Source organism: Gadus morhua, chromosome 8, assembly GCF_902167405.1.
Source record: "Gadus morhua chromosome 8, gadMor3.0, whole genome shotgun sequence".
NCBI classification, from domain to species: domain Eukaryota; kingdom Metazoa; phylum Chordata; class Actinopteri; order Gadiformes; family Gadidae; genus Gadus; species Gadus morhua.
The window spans coordinates 4,078,522-4,100,371 of NC_044055.1; the positions used below are offsets into that span (position 1 = coordinate 4,078,522).

Below are 21,850 nucleotides of genomic sequence, written 5' to 3' on the forward strand. Positions count from 1 at the left end.
CGCCTCCACCCCCTGCCTCCTCAGCCTCCACCCTCAGCCTCCTCAGCCTCCACCCTCAGCCTCCCCAGCCTCCACCCTCTGCCTCCTCAGCCTCCACCCTCTGCCTCCTCAGCCTCCACCCTCTGCCTCCTCAGCCTCCACCCTCCGCCTCCACCCTCTGCCTCCTCAGCCTCCACCCTCTGCCTCCTCAGCCTCCACCCTCAGCCTCCTCAGCCTCCACCCTCAGCCTCCTCAGCCTCCAAGCTCTCCCAGCTTGCGCGGCCATCAGCCTCAGGACAGGAGGATTGGCAGCCGTCCTGTTTCCCAGACCATCTTCCCCTTTCTTAGAAATGGCTGAACGGTTCAAGTTCCGTCCTTGCCGTTCTGTGTTCTTCAGTAGACTACGTCTTTGAGATGAACCTCTTCAGGGCTGTTCTCCTGTGGAGACCAGCTTCACATCAACGGTTAAACGAACCACCACCAGCAGCGTGTTATTCCCCCCCCCCCCCCCCTCTTAACGAGGGTCAGTTTCAGACGTCTGGGGCTTAATGAGCCAGTCTGTCGCTATGACGACCACCGGCAGGCAATTAAACGCTCAATGTGACAAACTGGCCCACCGTGCCGAGCACCATTTCAAGACCCCGGTACGCCCAGGAAGAAGACTCAGTTTGGTCTGTGTAGTGTTCCCAGTGGAACCCCTCCTCCCAACACAAGAGATATCTGACATTAGCTCCCAAGGATCCTTCCAGGTCGGAATCAAACCCCTAACCCTGGCAGCGCCCGATAGAAAACTGGATCAGTTGTAGAGCGTGGTTGTACTGGGCTGCTCCCAGTATCCCCCAGTAAAAGACTGGTACATCCTCTTTGGTGTTTGTGTAAATTCAAAGGCTCCTGGTCAACTTTCAGGAGAGAGGGAGAGAGGGAGAGAGGGAGAGAAGGGGAGGGAGGGAGAGAGTGAGAGGGAGGGAGAGAGCGAGAGGGAGAGGGAGATCTAGCTCGTTCGCCCAGCCCAGAGAGAAGCAGAGCAGCTTGATGCATCTTTTCTTAGCCCTGATCGATGTGGTCTCAGCGGGGGTCTGAGCACCAGAACCATCCGGTCTCTGGCGTCCATCCGTCTCCAGCCCCCCCGAGAGAATAACATACTCTTCCTCCCTGACGTCTGCATGTCACTGCTGGAACAACAAGGTTTTTATTAACTGAAACTATTCAATATTCGGCTGTCCGGTTTTGTCCGATAAACCGAAAATGGAAACGCACCAGGTGCTGTCGAAGCCAAGCCGTCAATATGCGGCAATGTTTGGCCATTCAGGAATGCTGCTGTGTCACCAGCTAATCCCTGGTTCCATGACCCGCTCTGAGGCCACTGGGGTTATTATTCATTATGGAAGGCATTCTTTTTGGGTTTGAAAAGATTTATGAAGCAGCATCATGGGATCATTGATATCTGTTACCATGTTGCCTGGTAAACTACGACATCAGCTTTAGGCAGAGGTGGGAAGTGACGAAGTACAAATACGTTGTCACCGTAATTGAGTACAGTTTTCAGGTATCTGTACTTTACCCTGACACCTTTTATCTTTTGCTCCCTACATTTTAACACAAAATCTGTACTTTCTACTCCTTACATTTTCAAAAAACACTTGCTACTTGAGTATTATTACATTTGAGGGGAAATATCATTTGTTTATTTATTTTACATCATTGCGTGCCTTCAAAACATCAAGACGATTTCACCCAAAATGGAAAGGACAACATCACACAGAATAGACGATCCTTCCTCTGTGAATCGATCAGTGCGTATCAGGCAGACAGACGTAGCGAGATGAAAAGGGCATAAAACACGCAGAGCAGGGAGACTTCTCCGTGAGGAGCGGTGTCTGGGAGAACTAGCAGCCTAGTGAGGATGGATGAAAGTGAAGCCGCACACACCGCAGATGGAGCCGATTCAGCGCAGCGCTCTCAAGACGTTCCCCGTCCGCGGCCGTGCTCAGGAGAACTGTTTGAAGTGGTCGCTCTGATAAGTATTCTTGGCGAATGCTTTGAGTCCTGTTGAGTTGAGGGAATTTCTAACAAAAGGGTTTAGGGCTTAATTAAACGAGAAGTGCGTTCTTGTTTTGATCATAATGTTTTAAGTAATGTGGCTGACATTGAAAAAATATTTAACGTTGAAGCGAAGTTGATGTTCAGTATATAGTTTGTTTCATTTGAAGTCAGAATGGTTTAACTTTAACAGTCTGGTATGTTGGATTTGACCAGAAATTCTGCTTGCGTTAAGAATTTGTGTACTTCATTTCTTTTCAAGAAGTAAATTCATTCATAAAAATATTCAGCCAAATTCCCATTAGATTTTCCCCCCTTTAGAATATTCCCGCAAGAATGCTACAAAAATAATGTATCTAGCTGAAAATTTCCACTAAAAATCTTCCCCAGAACATTTCCACTAGAATATTACCAGCTGAATCCTACCACTAGGATATTACCACCTGAATTCTGCCACTAGAATATTACCAGCTGAATCCTACCACTAGGATATTACCACCTGAATTCTACCACTAGAATATTACTAGCTGAATCCTACCACTAGAACATTACTAGCTGAATCTCTTAAGTAGAGTGTCACCAGTAGAGTGTCACCAGTAGAGTGTCGCCAGTAGAGTGTCACCAGTAGAGTGCCTCCACCATAACACCCCCAGCTGAACCTCTCACGCAGAACGCTGGCAGTCAGACGGGCTGGGATGGCTCCAGCTGTGTCTGTGGGTTCATTCACAGCGCTGTGAGCAGGCTATAAATAGAACGCTCAGGTTATTGGATGAGTTAGGACTGCCGTACCGAAGCCCCACAGCAGACATCCTGTCATGATCCGGCAGACGACGCAGAGAGTCTGAATCTCGCTCGGCTTAACGGCACTAATAATTAATGGCTCGGCACCAGGGCATAAAGACGCTAGCTCTCAGTGTTACACAGCGTTATGTAATGTTATGATCTCCACCTCCACGCCACACACTGCTCAATGCAGGGCTAGGCAGGCTAGCCAGGTGGGGAGCTACATGGTGGGCTAGGCAGGTGGAGAGCTAAAAGCTAGGCAGGTGGAGAGCTAAAAGCTAGGCAGGTGGAGAGCTAGAAGCTAGGCAGGTGGAGAGCTAGAAGCTAGGCTGGTGGAGAGCTAAAAGCTAGCCAGGTGGAGAGCTAAAAGCTAGGCAGGTGGAGAGCTAGAAGCTGGGTAGGTGGAGAGCTAGAAGCTAGGCAGGGGCAGAGCTAGAAGCTAGGCAGGGGGAGAGCTAGAAGCTAGGTAGGTGGAGAGCTAGAAGCTAGGCAGGTGGAGAGCTAAAAGCTAGGCAGGTGAAGAGCTAGAAGCTAGGCAGGTGGAGAGCTAGAAGCTAGGCAGGTGGAGAGCTAGAAGCTAGGCAGGGGGAGATCTAGAAGCTAGGCAGGGGGAGATCTAGAAGCTAGGCAGGGGGAGAGCTAGAAGCTAGGCAGGGGGAGAGCTAGAAGCTAGGCAGGGGGAGGGCTAGAAGCTAGGCAGGTGGAGAGCTAGAAGCTAGGCAGGGGGAGGGCTAGAAGCTAGGCAGGTGGAGGGCTAGAAGCTAGGCAGGGGGAGGGCTAGAAGCTAGGCAGGTGGAGAGCTAGAAGCTAGGCAGGGGGAGAGCTAGAAGCTAGGCAGGGGGAGAGCTAGAAGCTAGGCAGGGGGAGAGCTAGAAGCTAGGCAGGGGGAGGGCTAGAAGCTAGGCAGGTGGAGAGCTAGAAGCTAGGCTAGGCAGGTAGAGGCATAATTGGCTAGACCCGAAGAGAGCTAGATGCTAGGCTACACGGGAAGAGAGCTACATGCTAGGCTATGCTAGGCATATGTTCTTTGATGGTAGATCAAAGAGAACGTGCTTTCCAATAAATTTGGGGCTGAAAATGTAATAGTGCATAAATCAATTATTATTCCAACAACGGAAAATAGATTAAAGGAAAATTAAGATGCTATCTGATTAATCTCTCGCGCTTCATCTCTCTCTCTCTCTGTCTCTCTCTCACTCCCTCTCCCTCCCCCTCCCTCCCCCCCCCCCACTCCCCCAGGGTGGGGCACCCCGCCAGCCCCTCGGTGGGGGGCCAGGAGCCCGACCCGGACCACCAGGAGGACCCAGTGGTCCTGGCTGAGAGCTGCTTCAGAGAGCTGCTGGGTCGCGCTGCGTACGGGAACATGAACAACGCAGTCAGACCGGTCCTGGTGTAGGTTCACTACACACGCACTCACTCACAACCACACACTTACTCACACACATACTCACTCACTCACTCACTTTGGGGAGTTCACTCACTCACAATCAAACAAATACTCACTCACTCACAATCCCACACATACTCACTCACTCACAATCGCACTCACTAATTGACTGACCGACTGAATGACTCACAATCACTTGCTCTGTCACAATCTTACTCACAATCTCACTCACTCTCAATCACACACACACACACACACACACACACACATACTCACAATCTCGCACACAATCACACACTCACTCACTCTGGGGAGTTCACACACAGACACAGACACAGACGCCCACACACACAGTCTACCTGTCTTTCTTGACCAGGGCACACAGTGACATGTTCTTTTTCTCTGCAGTCACCTCGACAACCATCACCTGTGGGACCCAAACGAGTTTGCCGTTTCCTGTTTCAGAATCATCATGTACTCCATCCAGGTAAAGCCCCGCCCCCTCTCCCACAGCCTCCAATCACAAACTGTGTGTGTGTCTGTGTGTCTGTGCACGTGCAAACACAACTCACTAGTTGTGAGTTGTTTGGTGATACGCAAACTTTTTTGCAAGGTCAATAGAAGCATATTTCCTATTTAACGTTATGCTGTATAATTATATATTTATTTTACCATATTATTCTTATTCTATTTTTGGTAGGACTATAGACATTGGGACTCAAACCCACAACCTCTAATCACAAGACGCCGTTATCCAATGGGACTTTTTTTAGATACAGGTGGCCTAGAGCCAGCAGACCTCGGGGATCGAACCCTGAACTGCGTCTCAACGTATGTGCTCCCCCCAGGCGCAGCACTCCCACCATGTGATCCAGCAGGTACTGAACCACCTGGACACCCACGGCCGCAACACGCCCCGGGTCCGCGCCGGCATCGTCCAAGTGCTGCTGGAAACCGTTGCCATCGCCGCCAAGGGCTCTGTTGGTACGTCACTCTGTCCGCTCTAGCTCTATAGAGCCTGCATTGATACACTCTGACCCCTCTAGCTCTATAGAGCCTGCATTAATATACTCTGACCGCTCAAGCTAGAGTAGTCAGAGTGTATTAATGCAGGCTCTGTAGAGCTAGAGCGGTCCGAGTGAATTAATGCAGGCTCTGTAGAGCTAGAGCGGTCCGAGTGAATTAATGCAGGCTCTGTAGAGCTAGAGCGGTCCGAGTGTATTAATGCATGCTCTATAGAGCTAAAGCACTCTGACCGCTCTAGCTCTACAGAGCCTGCATTAATACACTCTGACCGCTCTAGCTCTATAGAGCCTGCATTAATACACTCTGACCGCTCTAGCTCTACAGAGCCTGCATTAATACACTCTGATCGCTCTAGCTCTATAGAGCCTGCATTAATACACTCTGACCGCTCTAGCTCTACAGAGCCTGCATTAATTCACTCGGACCGCTCTAGCTCTACAGAGCCTGCATTAATTCACTCGGACCGCTCTAGCTCTATGGAGCCTGCATTAATACACTCTGACCGCTCTAGCTCTATAGAGCATGCATTAATACAAAAAACTCTGACCGCTCTAGCTCTATAGAGCCTGCATTAATACAAGAAACTCTGACCGCTCTAGGTCTATAGAGTCAACATAATAACAAGTCACTCTGACCGCTCTAGCTCTATAGGCAAGGCAAGGCAATTCTCCATCTCTTTCTTCTTTCTTTCTCCGTCTCTCTAGCTCTCACTCCCTCTCCCTCACTCTCCTACTCACTCTCTCTGGCTCCAGTGGATGTCATATTCAGTCTGCTCTGATGCTGTCATCCTTGTGTTAATGTGTTGTTGTGTGATAATTAACACCCACCATGCAAGTATTTGTCATTCTCTTTGAGTGACAAACGACACTCGACTCGTTCCGGAGAGAACTACCGCTGGCCGGTTGCAAATGGTTCTTTAACTGGTTCTGACTTGTTCCGGCCAGTCAGAGCCGTATTGTTTCGTACAGACTGCATGTTGTCTGTGTCAGGTGAATGGGTATCGAACATTAGCTAAAGTCTCCGCATGTGTGCTGCTGTTCCAAACCCCTAAAACCCTTCAGACCAATAAAGAAACTTTTGACAGGTTTGACTCAAGAGTTCAAAAGACCAAACCCCTTCGAACCGGAATGCCAGACTCCCACCAACCTCTGGCTGGGTATGTGACCTTAGCTAGTTAGCTAGATAGCATAGCTCCCTCCTGGTTAGGTATGTGACCATAGCTAGTTATCATAGCGCCCTCCACCATTTAGGGATGTTACTGTCGCTAAATAGCATAGCTCCCACCTCTGGTTATGTAAGTGACTGTAGCTAGCTCACTAGAAGGCATAGCTGCCACCGCTGGTTACGTATGTGACTGTAGCTAGCTCGCTAGATAGCATATCTCCCACCTCCAGTTAGGTATGTGACTGTAGAGAGCTAGCTAGCTAGCTATATAGCATAGCTCTGACTTCTGTTTATGTATATGAGCGTAGCTATTTAGCTAGATAGCATATCTCCCTCCTCCAGTGTAGTATGTGACTTTTGCTAGCTCGCTTGATAGCATAGCTCCCACCTCCGGTTTAGTATGTGAGTGTAGCTAGCTAGCTTAATGGATAGCATAGCTTCCACTTCTGTTTATGTATGGACCGTAGCTAGCTAGCTAGCTAGCTAGCTAGGTAGCATAGCTCCCACCTTTAGCTGGATATGTGACTGTAGCTAGTTTGCTAGATAGCATCGTACCTCTTAGGGTTTCGAGAGCGTGACCATTGACCGCTGGTCCACCTTGCGTGTGTGTGTGTACTCCTGGCTAGTGTGTGTTTACTGATGGTGTGTGTGTTCTCCAGGCTTGTGTGTGTGTTACTGATGCGGTGTGTGTTCTCCAGGCTTGTGTGTGTGTTTACTGATGGTGTGTTTGTTCTCCAGGCGTGTGTGTGTGTGTGTGTTAACTGATGCGGTGTGTGTTCTCCAGGCTTGTGTGCATGTTACCTGATGCGGTGTGTGTTCTCAAGGCTTGTGTGTGTGTTACCTGATGCAGTGTGTGTTCTCCAGGCTTGTGTGTGTGTTAACTGATGCATTGTGTGTTCTCCAGGCTTGTGTGTGGGTTAACTGATACGGTGTGTTTTCTCCAGGCTTGTGTGTGTGTTAACTGATGCATTGTGTGTTCTCCAGGCTTGTGTGTGTGTGTTAACTGATGTGGTGTGTGTTCTCCAGGCTTGTGTGCGTGTTAACTGATACGGTGTGTGTTCTCCAGGCTTGTGTGTGTGTGTGTTTGTGTTAACTGATGCAGTGTGTGTTCTCCAGGCTTGTGTGTGTGTGTGTGTGTGTGTTACCTGATGCGGTGTGTGTTCTCCAGGCTTGTGTGTTCGTTAACTGATGGTGTGTGTGTTCTCCAGGCTTGTGTGTGTGTGTTACCTGATGAGGTGTGTTTTCTCCAAGCTTGTGTTAACTGATGCGGTGTGTGTTCTCCAGGCTTGTGTGTGTGTTAACTGATGCGGTGTGTGTTCTCCAGGCTTGTGTGTTTGTTACCTGATGCGGTGTGTGTTCTCCAGGCTTGTGCGTGTTTACTGATGCATTGTGTGTTCTCCAGGCCCCACAGTGCTGGAGGTCTTCAACACGCTGCTGAAGCACCTGAGGATCAGCGTGGACCTGGAGCTGGGGGAGGGGCCTCGCCGGGCGTCGGCCGCCAGCGCGTCGTCAGGGCGATTCAAGGAGAGCGAGGAGCGCATCGTCCAGAACGCCATCATTCAGACCATCGGTACCACAAAACTTTATTGAAACGGTTTCAGTAACACCACCATACAGACCGTCGGTACAACAAACTTTATTTAAACTGTTCCGTAACGCCATGATACAGACCATCGGTACCACAAAACTTTTTTAAAACTTTATTAACACCGCCATACAGACCAGGGGTCTTCAACGTTTTTTACAGGCCAAGGACCCCCAAACTGATGGAGGGATGGAGCAGGGACCCCCTACTTATATATTGTATACATTTGTGTTTTATATTAAACTGGTCCTATGGTGCCATGTATAACTGTACCTTGTTATTACGCATTCAATACTAAGATATGCAAATATTACACAGGTTCAAATATTCATGTTTTCATTTTGAACATGTGCAAGGTACAATGTGTAGGGAGGCCATGCCACTGCCATTCATAAACAGAACATAATAAACTGATACCTGCCAAGATCATGTATGTCAATTGCATGTAATCATGCATAAAAGCTATTCTAATGGACATTTTTAAAACATAACTGTGGAAACGAAAATTTGTGATGTTTGTTAGTGTCTTTCTTGTCACTCCGCAAATAGTCCGGCAACTTATCAACCCCAGCGTGTCCGGTTGCTAAGCGGCGTCAACGTCTTTGTCAGAATATTTCTCTGCTGATGGCCTATCTTCCCGATAATGACCGGCGTTCTGTACATTATCCCTGGCGTAACAGCTCTCTCTCTCTCCCAAAAGTATTGGCTGCGCACTCTCATCCAAATACGTATTGTTTTCGGCGGAGGAGGGGGTAGATATAAAGACCGGACGAGAACTGTCCTTCTTAATTGGAGGAGCAGGCAGAGAAAAGCTCTCTGCTGGGCTTTCATTACAAATACATAAAAGTGTCGCAGCCAGTCCAGATGTGTCAGGTGTGCGCCCTCCTTTGTTCTTATGTTCAATACTATTGTCTAGCACCTGTGGATTACCTTTGGATGTGCGCAACACCCATCTTTTAAGGTGTGCGCGAGAGACATACGAACGTACCACTTATGTGAATGCCATACATATAGTACATTCGCATGATAGGAATAGATCTATTCCGATTAGAAATAGGATCGAAAGTGTCCATGTAAACGCGGCTAGTGTTTTGGATTGACGTTAATGTGTATTTAAAGACGTTTCAATTTGTGGAAAAAATTGCAGGGGAATATAAAAAAAATCAATCAACCAAAACTTTCGCGCCCCCCCCTCCCCCCCCCTGCAGTACCTCTGTGGACCCCCTGTTGAAGACCTCTGATACAGACCATCGGTACCACAAACTTTATTTAAACTGTTCCGTAACGCCATGATACAGACCATCGGTACGACACAACTTTATTCAAATGCATCGGTAACGAGTACATCGCTACCACAAAACTTTATTTAAACGTTACCGTAACACCATCATACAGACCATCGGTACCACAAAACTTTATTTAAACGTTACCGTAACACCATCATACAGACCATCGGTACCACAAAACTTTATTTAAACGGTTCCGTAACACCATCATACAGACCATCGGTACCGCAAAACTTTATTTTAACATTACCGTAACACCATCATACAGACCATCGGTACCACAAAACTTTATTTAAACGGTTCCGTAACACCATCATACAGACCATCGGTACCGCAAAACTTTATTTTAACATTACCGTAACACCATCATACAGACCATCGGTACCACAAAACTTTATTTAAACGGTTCCGTATCACCATCATACAGACCATCGGTACCACAAAACTTTATTTAATTGGTTCTTTAACGCCACACTTTTACGTGTGTGTGTGTGTGTGTGTGTGTGTGTGTGTGTGTGTGTGTGTGTGTGTGTGTGTGTGTGTGTGTGTGTGTGTGTGTGTGTGTGTGTGTGTGTGTGTGTGTGTGTGTGTGCAGGGTTCTTCGGCGGTAACCTTCCCGACTACCAGCGTGCGGAGGTGATGATGTTCATCATGGGGAAGATCCCTGTGTACGGGACACCCTGCCACTCCATGGACACGGTCAGGATAGGGTGAGACTCTACACACAGCACTGACACAACCCAAAAGGCACTGACGCTAAACACACAGCACTGACGCTAACACACACAAGGCACTGACACTAAACACACAGCACTGACACAACACACAAGGCACTGACGCTAAACACACACAAGGCACTGACGCTAACGCACACAAGGCACTGACACTAATCAAATACATGGCACTGACACAAGACAAACGTCATATATATTACATTTTTTATATTTTATATATTTATCTTATTATATATTTGTTACATATTTTATTGATATATATTTCTTTTCATATATATACATTTATTTTATTTTATTTATATATATTTTTTAATATTCTATGTATTTTTTTTAAATTATATTTAATTATATATATATATATATATATATATATATATATATATATATATAATGTCCCTCGGCTCTTTCTCTGTGTGTGAGTGTTTGTTTTATTTTCTCCTTGAAAGTGGGCTACAGCAAATTGTTGGCATCAAGCTAACCATGCGTGCGTGTGTGCACAGTTCATGTCTTGGGGGCTCGTTGGTCGTGTCTGACGATGCGTCTCCCTCGCTGATCAGAGGATGACATCGTCTTCGGTTCCCCTCTCCTGAAGAGCGTTAGAACGTGGACAACACAGAGCAGAGCCGTAGTGGAGACGGGTTCCTTCAACACAGAGCAGAGCCGTAGTGGAGACGGGTTCCTTCAACACAGAGCAGAGCCGTAGTGGAGGCGGGTTCCTTCAACACAGAGCAGAGCCTTAGTGGAGACGGGTTCCTTCAACACAGAGCAGAGCCGTATGGAGACGGGTTCCTTCAACACAGAGCAGAGCCTTAGTGGAGACGGGTTCCTTCAACACAGAGCAGAGCCTTAGTGGAGACGGGTTCCTTCAACACAGAGCAGAGCCTTAGTGGAGACGGGTTCCTTCAACACAGAGCAGAGCCGTATGGAGACGGGTTCCTTCAACACAGAGCAGAGCCTTAGTGGAGACGGGTTCCTTCAACACAGAGCAGAGCCGTATGGAGACGGGTTCCTTCAACACAGAGCAGAGCCTTAGTGGAGACGGGTTCCTTCAACACAGAGCAGAGCCTTAGTGGAGACGGGTTCCTTCAACACAGAGCAGAGCCTTAGTGGAGAAGGGTTCCTTCAACACAGAGCAGAGCCGTAGTGGAGACGGGTTCCTTCAACACAGAGCAGAGCCGTAGTGGAGACGGGTTCCTTCAACACAGAGCAGAGCCGTAGTGGAGACGGGTTCCTTCAACACAGAGCAGAGCCAGAGTGGAGACGGGTTCCTTCAACACAGAGCAGAGCCATAGTGGAGACGGGTTCCTTGAACACAGAGCAGAGCCGTAGTGGAGACGGGTTCCTTGAACACAGAGCAGAGCCTTAGTGGAGACGGGTTCCTTCAAAACAGAGCCGTAGTGGAGACGGGTTCCTTCAACGCAGAGCCGTAGTGGAGACGGGTTCCTTCAACACAGAGCAGAGCCGTAGTGGAGACGGGTTCCTTCAACACAGAGCAGAGCCTTAGTGGAGACGGGTTCCTTCAACACAGAGCAGAGCCGTATGGAGACGGGTTCCTTCAACACAGAGCAGAGCCTTAGTGGAGACGGGTTCCTTCAACGCAGAGCCTTAGTGGAGACGGGTTCCTTCAACACAGAGCAGAGCCGTAGTGGAGACGGGTTCCTTCAACACAGAGCAGAGCCTTAGTGGAGACGGGTTCCTTCAACACAGAGCAGAGCCGTAGTGGAGACGGGTTCCTTCAACACAGAGCAGAGCCGTAGGGGAGACGGGTTCCTTCAACACAGAGCAGAGCCTTAGTGGATACGGGTTCCTTCAACACAGAGCAGAGCCGTAGTGGAGGCGGGTTCCTTCAACACAGAGCAGAGCCTTAGTGGAGACGGGTTCCTTCAACACAGAGCAGAGCCTTAGTGGAGACGGGTTCCTTCAACACAGAGCAGAGCCGTAGTGGAGACGGGTTCCTTCAACACAGAGCAGAGCCGTAGTGGAGACGGGTTCCTTCAACACAGAGCAGAGCCGTAGTGGAGACGGGTTCCTTCAACACAGAACAGAGCCGTGGTGGAGACGGGTTCCTTCAACACAGAGCAGAGCCGTAGTGGAGAAGGGTTCCTTCAACGCAGAGCCGTAGTGGAGACGGGTTCCTTCAACACTGAAGGAACACTGAAGTGATTTCCTACATCATTAAAAGCCTATTTGATGAGTGACAGGCTTTTGTCAATAAGGGTGTCTCTTGGCCGAAGGCTCTGGGATTGAAAGGCCTGGGTTAAAAGGAAACCCTAACATTCAAGAGACCTCAAAGGAAACGGCGTCTGTGACGTTTGAGTGTTTGATTCCCGAGAAGGCAGCCCTCTGCTAAGAGGCTGGGGAGAGATGAGACGGGATGTTACCTATGGTCCCGGCTGGGGATTCAGGTGTCGGCGAAGACAGAACAGGACAGTAATGGCATTCAAAATAGATTTTACAACCGTTTTAAAAATGTACAAACATACATTTTTTAAAAGATCCAAAAGGCTTCGGCTGACGTCGTTTTTGGGGGACTGCTCCTTTAAGAAGCCCCGTGCTGGGGGGGGTGACTCAGACTGTGTGGTTGTCTGGTGTGTTGTTCCGCTCCATGCCTCGGCCAAGCAATCTGCTGCCTCCAGGCCGTCTGAGGTTATCAGAACCAGAATCTTCCTGAGGAAGTGTCCTGGTGATTTGAACCTAACTTTCATACCAGGCTGCCTTTGTCACACTGGGGAAGTGGTTTCTGATTTAATTTGCAGGTGACTGAAAAGGTGTAGAAATAACCTGAACACTCTTCAGGTCTCCTCTCCTCTTTCTCTTCTCCTCGACTTATCTCATACCCCCTCTGCTCTTCTGTCCCCCTCTCCCCTATCCTCTCTCCTGTCCCCCTCTCCCCTATCCTCTCACTCCTGTCTCCTCCTGCTCACGATGTCTGTGCTCTGTCCTCCTCTCCTCTCTCCTCCTGCTCACTTTGTCTCTCCTCTGTATCCCCCTCTCTCCTCTTCTGTCTCCTCCTGCTCTCTGTGACTCTGTGTGTCCTCCTGCTTCTCTCCTCTGTGTCTTCTCCTCTCTCCTCTCTCCTCCTGTTCACAGTGTCTCTCCTCTCTCCTCCTCTCCCCTCTCCTCTCTCCCCTCCAACAGCCTCTCTCCTCTATGTCCTCCTGCTCCCGGCCTCTCTCCTCTCCCCTCTCCTCTCGCCTCCTCTCTCCCCTCTAATAGCCTCTCTCTCTCTCTCCTCCTGCTCACCGTGTCCCTCCTCTCCCCTCTCCTCTCCTCTCCTCTCCTCTCCTCTCTCCCCTCCATCAGCCTCTCTCTCCTTCTGCTCACCGTGTCTCCCCTCTCCTCCCTCCCCTCTGACAGCCTCTCTCTCTCTCCTCTCCTCCCTCCCCTCTAACAGTCTCTCTCCTCTCCCCTCTCCTCTCTCTCTCTCCTCTCCTCCCTCCCCTCTAACAGTCTCTCTCCTCTCCCCTCTCCTCCCTCCCCTCTGACAGCCTCTCTCTCTCTCCTCTCCTCCCTCCCCTCTAACAGTCTCTCTCCTCTCCCCTCTCCTCTCTCTCTCTCCTCTCCTCCCTCCCCTCTCCCCTCTCCCCCCTCCCTTCTGACAGCCTCTCTCCTCTCTCCTCTCCCCTCTCCCCCCTCCCCTCTGACAGCCTCTCTCCTCTCTCCTCCTAGTCACTGTTTCTCTCCTCTCCCCTCTCCTCTGACAACCTCTCTCCTCTCCCCTCTCCCCTCTCCTCCCTCCCCTCTGACAGCCTCTCTCTCTCTCTCTCTGCCCTCCTGCAGACACCAGGGCACCAAGAGGATCCAGACCATGCTGCTGAGCTCCCTCATCATGGTGAGTGAGATCCTAATCTGTTATCCCTTATTGCTGTCTGCCAGCGCCCCCGCACCCAGCTAGGGACAGCTCGCAGACAGGCCCATTAGCCGCAGCAGACCAGAGCAATCGGGCCCTGATGTGCGGCCCGGTGGAGAGTGATGGGCAGGTGGTGTCTCACGGCTGCTGGATGGTGTGGGGTCACACTGCTTGGGTTCCAGTGGTATCGTCTTCTACTTCCAAATGCTGCGCTTACCCATCTCTACGGGCTAATGCCTCACATCTAGCCTGACTGCTAATGTAGAACCAGCCTACCATAGTACCTATGACCTTAAACGTCACTGTCCCTTATACATCTCTAACATTATACCTAAACTAACCATCTCTAACATAATAACTAAACTTAACTATCTAACCTAAAACCTAAACCAACCATCTCTAAGCCAAAGCCTAAACCAACCATTTCCAACCTAATACCTAAACTAACCATCTCTAATCTACGACATTAACTTAACCATATCTGACCTAATTACTCAACCTAACGATCTTTTAACTAATACATCATCTATTATATTTAACCATCTCTAAACTTACACCGAAATAAAACATACTGCTGGATGTCATGAAATAAAAAATATATTTCTGTACATCGCTCTTACTCTGAAAGACATTTAATCTCTCAGACGGCCAAACACAGCTGGGAACACAGACACACACACACACACACACACACACACACACACACACACACACACACACACACACACACACACACACACACTCACTTTTAATTCCTGTGATTGACTGAATCATCTTTCCTGCTCTTCGCTCATCCTCCTTTCTTCTTACATCCGCCTCTTCTCTCCTCCGTGTCTTTCATCCTCTCCTCCTCCCCCCTGAGCCAACCCCTCTCCCCTCTCTGCATCCACCTTCCTCATCCTCCTCCTCTGGTCCTATCACTCCCCTCCAACTCCCCCTCAGAGTTGCAAGGCCCTTACCCTTGCCCCTCCCCCTTGTTTTGAAGGGGGAAGGGGAAGGGGGAAGGGTAAGGGGTAGAAATGGGATTGGGCCTTAGGATTTGTAGCAACATGTAAACTACTGCCAAACACTACATTAATTACTACTCAGCGCTCAGGGGGGGAAACACTGTCTTAGGGTGGTAGGACAGAGGGGTCAGAGTTCAAAGGTTGGGTGTCTTGTGTTGACTGCAGGTGACCTCCGGGTTCAAGTCTAAGACCATGGTGGCGGCTCTGCCCCCCCCCTTCCTGGAGCCGCTCTTCTCCATCTCCCTGATGGAGGACAGCGAGCTGCGCCAGCTGGTCCTGGAGATCCTGCACAACATCATCGATCGCCACGACAACCGCGCCAAGCTGCGCGGCATCAGGTACCGCTCAGTTGCTAGGCATCCGTCTGGGGGGGGAGGGGGGGGGGTGATGGTGTGTGTGTGTGTGTGTGTGTGTGTGTGTGTGTGTGTGTGTGTGTGTGTGTGTGTGTGTGTGTGTGTGTGTGTGTGTGTGTGTGTGTGTGTGTGTGTGTGTGTGTGTGTGTAAAGGCGTGCTGTGTGTGACACTCACAACACATGTCTTTATACACACATTAATCTACGTATGCAATGCAATTATAATTGGTGTATACCTAGTATTAATTGGTTTTGCATGGATTAGTGGTCCTGCTGTTCATTGCTCTCTGTCCTCGCCCCTCCAGAATCATCCCAAACGTGGCCGCTCTGAAGTTCAAGAGAGAAAAGATCTCGAAGCAAGACGTCGCCTTCATGAAAAAGGTACAAGCTCTGCTGTCTGTCTATCTACATTTCTGCCAGTCTGTCCGTCAACCTGTCCGTCTGTTTCCATCCGACGGGGAAAACTCCAACCCTTCCATAACCCGTGAACCTGCGTGTTCAGATCTTCCACCAGCGTCTTTAGGAGGCGGTGCCTGTAACAGCTGCAGGCGTGACGCAGCTGAACCACGCATGAATAGCGCCTGAATGGTCCTGTGCTGCCGTCTGGGCCCTCCAGGGTGGAGAGGTTGTCGGGGGGGCTCAATGGAGGCCCTCCAGCCCGCCGCCTCCTCTCCTGGCTGGGGGAGACGCGGAGCTCTCAGGGCCTGGGGAGGCTTTAGGGAAGGAGGCGGTCACTAGGAGTCACCTGGTTATCAGCACCACCCGGGAGCCCAGTCTAGCAGCCAGAGACTGGGGTTGTACTGGGCAGCTCCCAGTTCCACCAGTAGAATAATGTGGCTATACTGGGCAGCTCCCAGTGTCCACCAATAGAAGACTGTGGCACTCCTTTTAAGTTACGTTTTTTAAACCCATTTATTCGGTTGTTTTTTTTTGCCTTCAGTTGAAACCTGTGATTAAATCTGCTCTTCAGCTTCGATTGCCGGTTGTGTCTGTCAACGTCTCGTCTAAGAGGTCGAGCAGCCGCACAAAGCTCTGTCTATCAGAGTGTTGGGTTGCTATATAATCTCTGCCTGCTTCAGCAGAGATGTTGTTGTTGTGATGCTTTGCTCCATGCCAGCGTCTGCCATCCAGGAGCCGTCAGGCTCAGGTCTTCACTCTGTTGGTCTGCCCGTTAGTCATTATGCAGATTCTCTTGGTATATGATTAAAGGTTGGATGAATGTTTTTTGGCAGACGGAACCGTAGACAGAAGCGATGCCCAGATCTGTACCACAGCTATCCCAGATAAGCCGTGCTTCGTTCCTGATTACCTGGTTTCTACTAGTTAGTTCCTGGTTAAATACAGTAATCTCCATCTGATGTTGACTAGTTAGCTCCTGGTTTGCTACAGTAATATCCACCTAGTTAGCTCCTGGGTTACTCCTGGTTAGCTATAGTAATCAGCACCTGATGGCTACTAGTTAGCTCCTGGTTAGCTGCTACAGTCATCTACACCTGATGCAGTGTCTCCCCTATCTGCAACACTGCATTTTTTATTTTATTTTTTTTGCAGTGGCGCTGACAATCCAGCAGCTGGATTGTCAGCGCCACTGCAAAAAAAATAAAATATTACGCTGCAGCGCCACTGCAGCGTAATACCCACCTAGTTAGCTAGTGTTAACCAGGAGCTAACTAGGTGGGTATTACTGTAGCAAACCAGGAGCTAACTAGTCAACATCAGGTGGAGATAACTGTATTTAACCAGGAGCCAACTAGTAGAAACCAGGTGAAAGTAATCAGGAACGAAGCAGTTTATCCGGGATAGCTGCAGTACTGATCTGGTCATCGCTTCTGTCTACGGTTCCGCCGCTGCTGGATTGTCAGCACCACTGCAAAAAAAAAAAATTGCAGAAAGAAAAAGCTTCTGCCAAGTTCAAGGCAAATTTGCACAATGATCTGGTCTCAACAGATACCTTGACGCTGTTGGTTGTTATGTCAGACTTGGAAGCTCAATCTGTACACTTTTCCTAAAAACATTCACAAGAAGTAACCATTAAAGGGTTATTTTTCAAAAATGTAGGGGATTGGTAGGGGAAACACTGCCTGATGTCTACCTATTTGCTCCTGGATAACTCGTAGACTGCATCTCCACCTCCAGCCTACTAGTCGTGCAGAGATGTGTGCCTGTCTTCTGAGTAAGATTAGAAGCTTATTAAAAAGGTAATTCTATCCACCTCACCTCCTCGTCGTAGCGGTTCCCACTGCGTTGTACCGCACCAGCCTCCGGCAGAAGTACCACAGGCAGATGCTTACCACCTCACAACGCTCCCTGGTTGGTTACCATGGGTTACCATCTGGTCAGGTCTTTGATGACCAGGCCTCGGTGGGTTTGGTCTCCTCCTGGTCCCGGGGTCGGTCCTCCGGCTTGGCTCCAGCCTTGTCCTCCACCACGCCGTGTTCAGCACACCTCTCCCGCCGGCCGGCATCATTAGCGGTCGCTAATTGCGGTCATCATGGATGAATAGCGCGCCGTCTTCTGCAAACAGAATGACTCCAGGTTCCATCAGAGCCGTCAGCCGAGGGAAGCGGCAGCAGGGAGGTGTCGATGGGCGGCGGCGTCGGCGTTATTTCTGTTAACAGAGGAGAACAGAGGCTCCTCCACCGCCGGAGAGCCAGGAAGCTCCTCTCCGTGAGCGTGTGAAGAGGAAACACCTGGGGGGGGGGTGGATGTTTCACCTTTACACCTCGGGAGGGAAGAGAACACACTTCATCCTTCATGGTGGCCATGCAGAACTCCATGGAGATTATGCATGGCCACCATGCCTTCTCCCTCCTCTTGCTCCTCCTGTTCTTGCTCCTACTCCTCCTGCTCTTACTCCTTCTCCTCACTGGATAATCAGTTCAGGGTATTTCTCGGCTTGTCTTTATAAATTGTTTTGTATAATATTTGTACTTTTGACTCACAGACCAACACACAGAAATAACTGTCAAAACTCACTCACACTTTGTATTGTTCTCTCCTCATCTGTCCCCTCCTGTCTCTTTCTCTTCTCTCCTTCTCCTCTTCACCTTTCATCCCCTCTCTCCTCTTCCTCTTCCACCTCCTGCTTGTCCTTTAACTCCTCCTGTCTCCTGTCTCCTCCTCCATCCTCCTCCTGTCTCCTCCTCCTCCTGTCTCCTCCACCTCCTGTCTCCTCCACCTCCTCCTGTCTCCACCTCCTCCACCTCCTGTCTCCTCCTCCTCCTCCTCCTCCTGTCTCCTCTTCCTCCCCCTCCTGTCTCCTCTTCCTCTCTTCCTCCTGTCTCCTCCTCCCCTCCTCTTCCTCCTCCTCCTGTCTCTTCCTCCTTCCCCTCCTGTCTCCTCCTCCTCCCCCTCCCGTCTCCTCCTGTCTCCTCCCCCTCCTCCTCCTCCGCCTGTCTCCTCCTGTCTCCTCCTCCTGTCTCCCCCTCTTCCTCCCCCTCTTCCTCCCCCTCCTGTCTCCTCCTCCTCCTCCTCCTCATCCTTCTCAGCATGGCCAGCAGCTGTACCGCCACATCTACCTGGGCTCCAAGGAGGAGGACAACGTCCACAAGAACTACGAGCTGCTGTTCACCACGCTGGCCGTGCTCACCATCGAGCTGACCAACGAGGAGGTGGTCATCGACCTCATCCGGCTCGCCATCGCTCTGCAGGTACCGCCCGGGGGTCGGGGGTCACAGGGGTCACAGGGCAAACCTTCCTCCCTGTCAGGTTATGGTTTTTGTACTGAGGAAGGGGATGAACAACTCAAAGTTTATGACGGCAGCAGCTCAGGAGGTGGAGCGGGTTTCGGCCGGTAACCGGAAGGTTGCTAGTTCGATCCCCGGCTCCTCCTAGCTGAGTGTCGAGGTGCCCCTGAGCGTGTGGCCTCACCCTGACTGCTCCCGACGAGCTGGCTGTCGCCCCGTGGATGACACCGCCGTCGGTGTGTGCATGAATGGTCGTAAGTCGCTTTGGATAAAAGCGTCAGCAAAATCCCCTAAATGTGAATTTAAAAACTTGTTTTTAATGGTGATGGAGGAACCAAGAGGAAGAACAACTCAAAGTGAGAATAAATAAAGAAGGGACTAGAAGTTGGAGTTGAGAAGATGTGTTGTTTTTTTCCTCTAATTCACCAAAATAAAAACTCCAGCCGCTTTTCATTTGAGTGCAGGTCCTTAATGATCGCAGATGACATTAGGGACCTGCCGTCTTTGGAGCCCCTGCTGGGACTGAATGACAAACAAAAAGTTTTAGGATGGCTGGCACCTACACACACGCAGCCAACGACGTTAAAAGCCACACAGGCAAACACACACAGAAATAACAAAGGCCATCACACGCGCATCCCGACAAGACAACAAAAACACTGTTCAGGTTCCTCTCACAGCAGGTATTTATCAGTTAGTAACTGTCACACACACCGACAGATAGCCTCCTGCTGGTGGGGGGGTGTGAGGAGGCCGGTCTGTTCTCATGTCCTCAGGTCGAAGGTCGTCGGAGGGTCATCCCAGTGTCAGCAGTGGGGTGTGAATCCCCTTCTCCTCCTCCTCTCCTTTACAATTTCCTCATCTCTTATCCTATTCCTCTCCTCCTCCTTATCTCTCCTCCACTCTCCTCCTCATCCCTTGTCCAACTCCTATTCCTCCTCCTCCTCCTTCTTATCTCTCCTCCTCCTCATCTCTCCACTCTCTTCCTCATCTCTTATCCTATTCCTCTCCTCCTTATCTCTCCTCCACTCTCCTCCTCATCCCTTGTCCTATTCCTCCTCCTCCTCCTCCTCCTCCTCCTCCTCCTCCTCCTCCTCCTCCTCCTCCTCCTCCTCCTCCTCCTCCTCCTCCTCCTCCTCCTTCTTATCTCTCCTCCTCATCATCTCCTCTCCACTCTCCTCCTCATCTCTTATCCTATTCCTCTCCTCTCTCCTCATCTCCCCTCCTCTCAGCCCCTCTCCCCTCTGAAGAACGCTGTACCTCCATGACAGACTAGAGCATATGGCTGTGCTGTAAGATCTAACAAAGACATTGTTCAAAGTCACAAAACTATTCCAATCATCAGGGACTGGAAACAAATGTTACGGTCAATTTAATGTTTTCATTTCTGTTTTTAATGGAACCGACTGAGGAAGACCCTTAATGTTCCACGGATGAGTAACGCTGTTAATATTGTCTTGTTTTTGTTTGCTTTTAGTGAATGAAGAAACAAAGTGGTTTTAGTTTTTTGAACAACTTACGAAAAGGAGATTTTAGATTTTGGCGTTATGAGCTCTGCATATTGATGAGACGGGGATCTTTAATGATTGAGTGGGTCGGGGATGAGTTAATAGTCGACCTCCTAAATCTGAGATGTGATTGGCTCCTGCAGGACATGGCGCTGGCCAATGAGGAGAGCATGCCCATGGTGATTCGCTGTGGCATCATGGCTCTGGTGGCGGCCTACCTCAACTTCCTGAGCCAGATGATCGCCAACCCGTCCTTCTGCCAGCACGTTAACAAGGTACGGCGCTAGCATGACTGATATCTTCTGCCCGCACGTTAGCAAGGTACGGCGCTAGCAGTACATTGTTAGCTTATGCAAGCACGTTGGCAAGGTACGTAGCTAGCAGTACACTGTTAGCTTCTGCCAGCGCATTAGCAAGGTACGTCGCTAGCATGACACTGTTAGCTTCTGTCAGCACATTAGCATGACACTGTTAGCTTCTGCCAGCATGTTAGCAAGGTATGGTGCTAGCAGTACACTGTTAGCTTCTGCCAGCACATTAGCAAGGTACGTCGCTAGCATGACACTGTTAGCTTCTGCCAGCACGTTAGCAAGGTACGGCGCTAGCATGACACTGTTATTTTCTGCAAGCAAGTTAGCATGGTATATCGCAAGCAGGACTCTGTTAGCTTCTGAGGCACGCCAGCATAGTACATCTCTAACATGAATCTCCTCCGCTCCAGGTGGTGGAGCTGAGGAGCCTGGACGCCCCGCATCTCCTGCCCGAACACATCTTCAAAGACAAGTGTCCGTAAGTGCCCCTCCCCACCTCCTCCTCACCTACCACTCTCCACTCGGGGCTGGTTTCACGTTCACACTGCTGCAACCGTAGCACCTTCGATCCCCAACGTCTACAGCCTCCTGCGTAGGCGTCCTAGTGCATGATGTCCTATCTGCTACCCATTCATCTCAATTCACCATGTCACTTTGGACTAACGGGTGTCCATAAAATGGCTGAATACTCAACATGAAAAAAACCCTGAAGGGAGTTAATTCTACTGGCTGAAGGATGTTTGGTCACCATGGAAACACTGTTTCTCCCCCAGCCTCCCGGACTCTCTGGACAAGGAGGACCGGAGTCTGTACTTCCAGACGCTGGACATTGCAGAGTGTCTTGCGGGACCAACGTACAGCGTGGACCGGCTCTCCATCTCCTACGTCCCCCAGGTCACAGGTAAGACCTTCAACCTCCCCGGGGGGGGGGGGGGGGGGGGGGGGGGGTGCACCGGGCCATTACTGTCAACGCGTCGCGTACACACTCGGATTGCAGCTGGACTGAAAAGTCATTAAAGGGTCCCTGATTTGACCACCTGTGGTGATGTTGATTATCCATTAAAAGATCAACCTTCCAGTCTTCCAAGTGAACTGTTCCCCCTTGATGGGCTGGTGGGTTGCTCTAGCCTTCATGCTTCTAAGTGGACACT

General features: G+C 50.0%; 1 protein-coding gene across 4 annotated transcripts in view; it reads left to right on the top strand.

Moving 5' to 3' along the window:
• The window catches only part of efr3a (EFR3 homolog A (S. cerevisiae)), an 82,572-nt gene that overhangs the window by 45,842 nt on the left and 14,880 nt on the right, over window positions 1–21,850 (top strand). For 2 of the 4 annotated variants that reach the window (XM_030362652.1, XM_030362653.1), the window contains exons 7-19: window positions 4,042–4,194; window positions 4,598–4,676; window positions 5,038–5,173; window positions 6,300–6,371; window positions 7,782–7,949; window positions 9,846–9,960; window positions 13,765–13,816; window positions 15,007–15,179; window positions 15,500–15,575; window positions 18,683–18,844; window positions 20,532–20,663; window positions 21,110–21,177; window positions 21,473–21,600. In XM_030362652.1, the coding sequence (XP_030218512.1) occupies window positions 4,042–4,194; window positions 4,598–4,676; window positions 5,038–5,173; window positions 6,300–6,371; window positions 7,782–7,949; window positions 9,846–9,960; window positions 13,765–13,816; window positions 15,007–15,179; window positions 15,500–15,575; window positions 18,683–18,844; window positions 20,532–20,663; window positions 21,110–21,177; window positions 21,473–21,600 (1,514 nt within the window). The remainder of the gene's footprint in view (window positions 1–4,041; window positions 4,195–4,597; window positions 4,677–5,037; window positions 5,174–6,299; window positions 6,372–7,781; window positions 7,950–9,845; window positions 9,961–13,764; window positions 13,817–15,006; window positions 15,180–15,499; window positions 15,576–18,682; window positions 18,845–20,531; window positions 20,664–21,109; window positions 21,178–21,472; window positions 21,601–21,850) is intronic. The other 2 variants (XM_030362654.1, XM_030362655.1) reach the window with 1 other exon arrangement.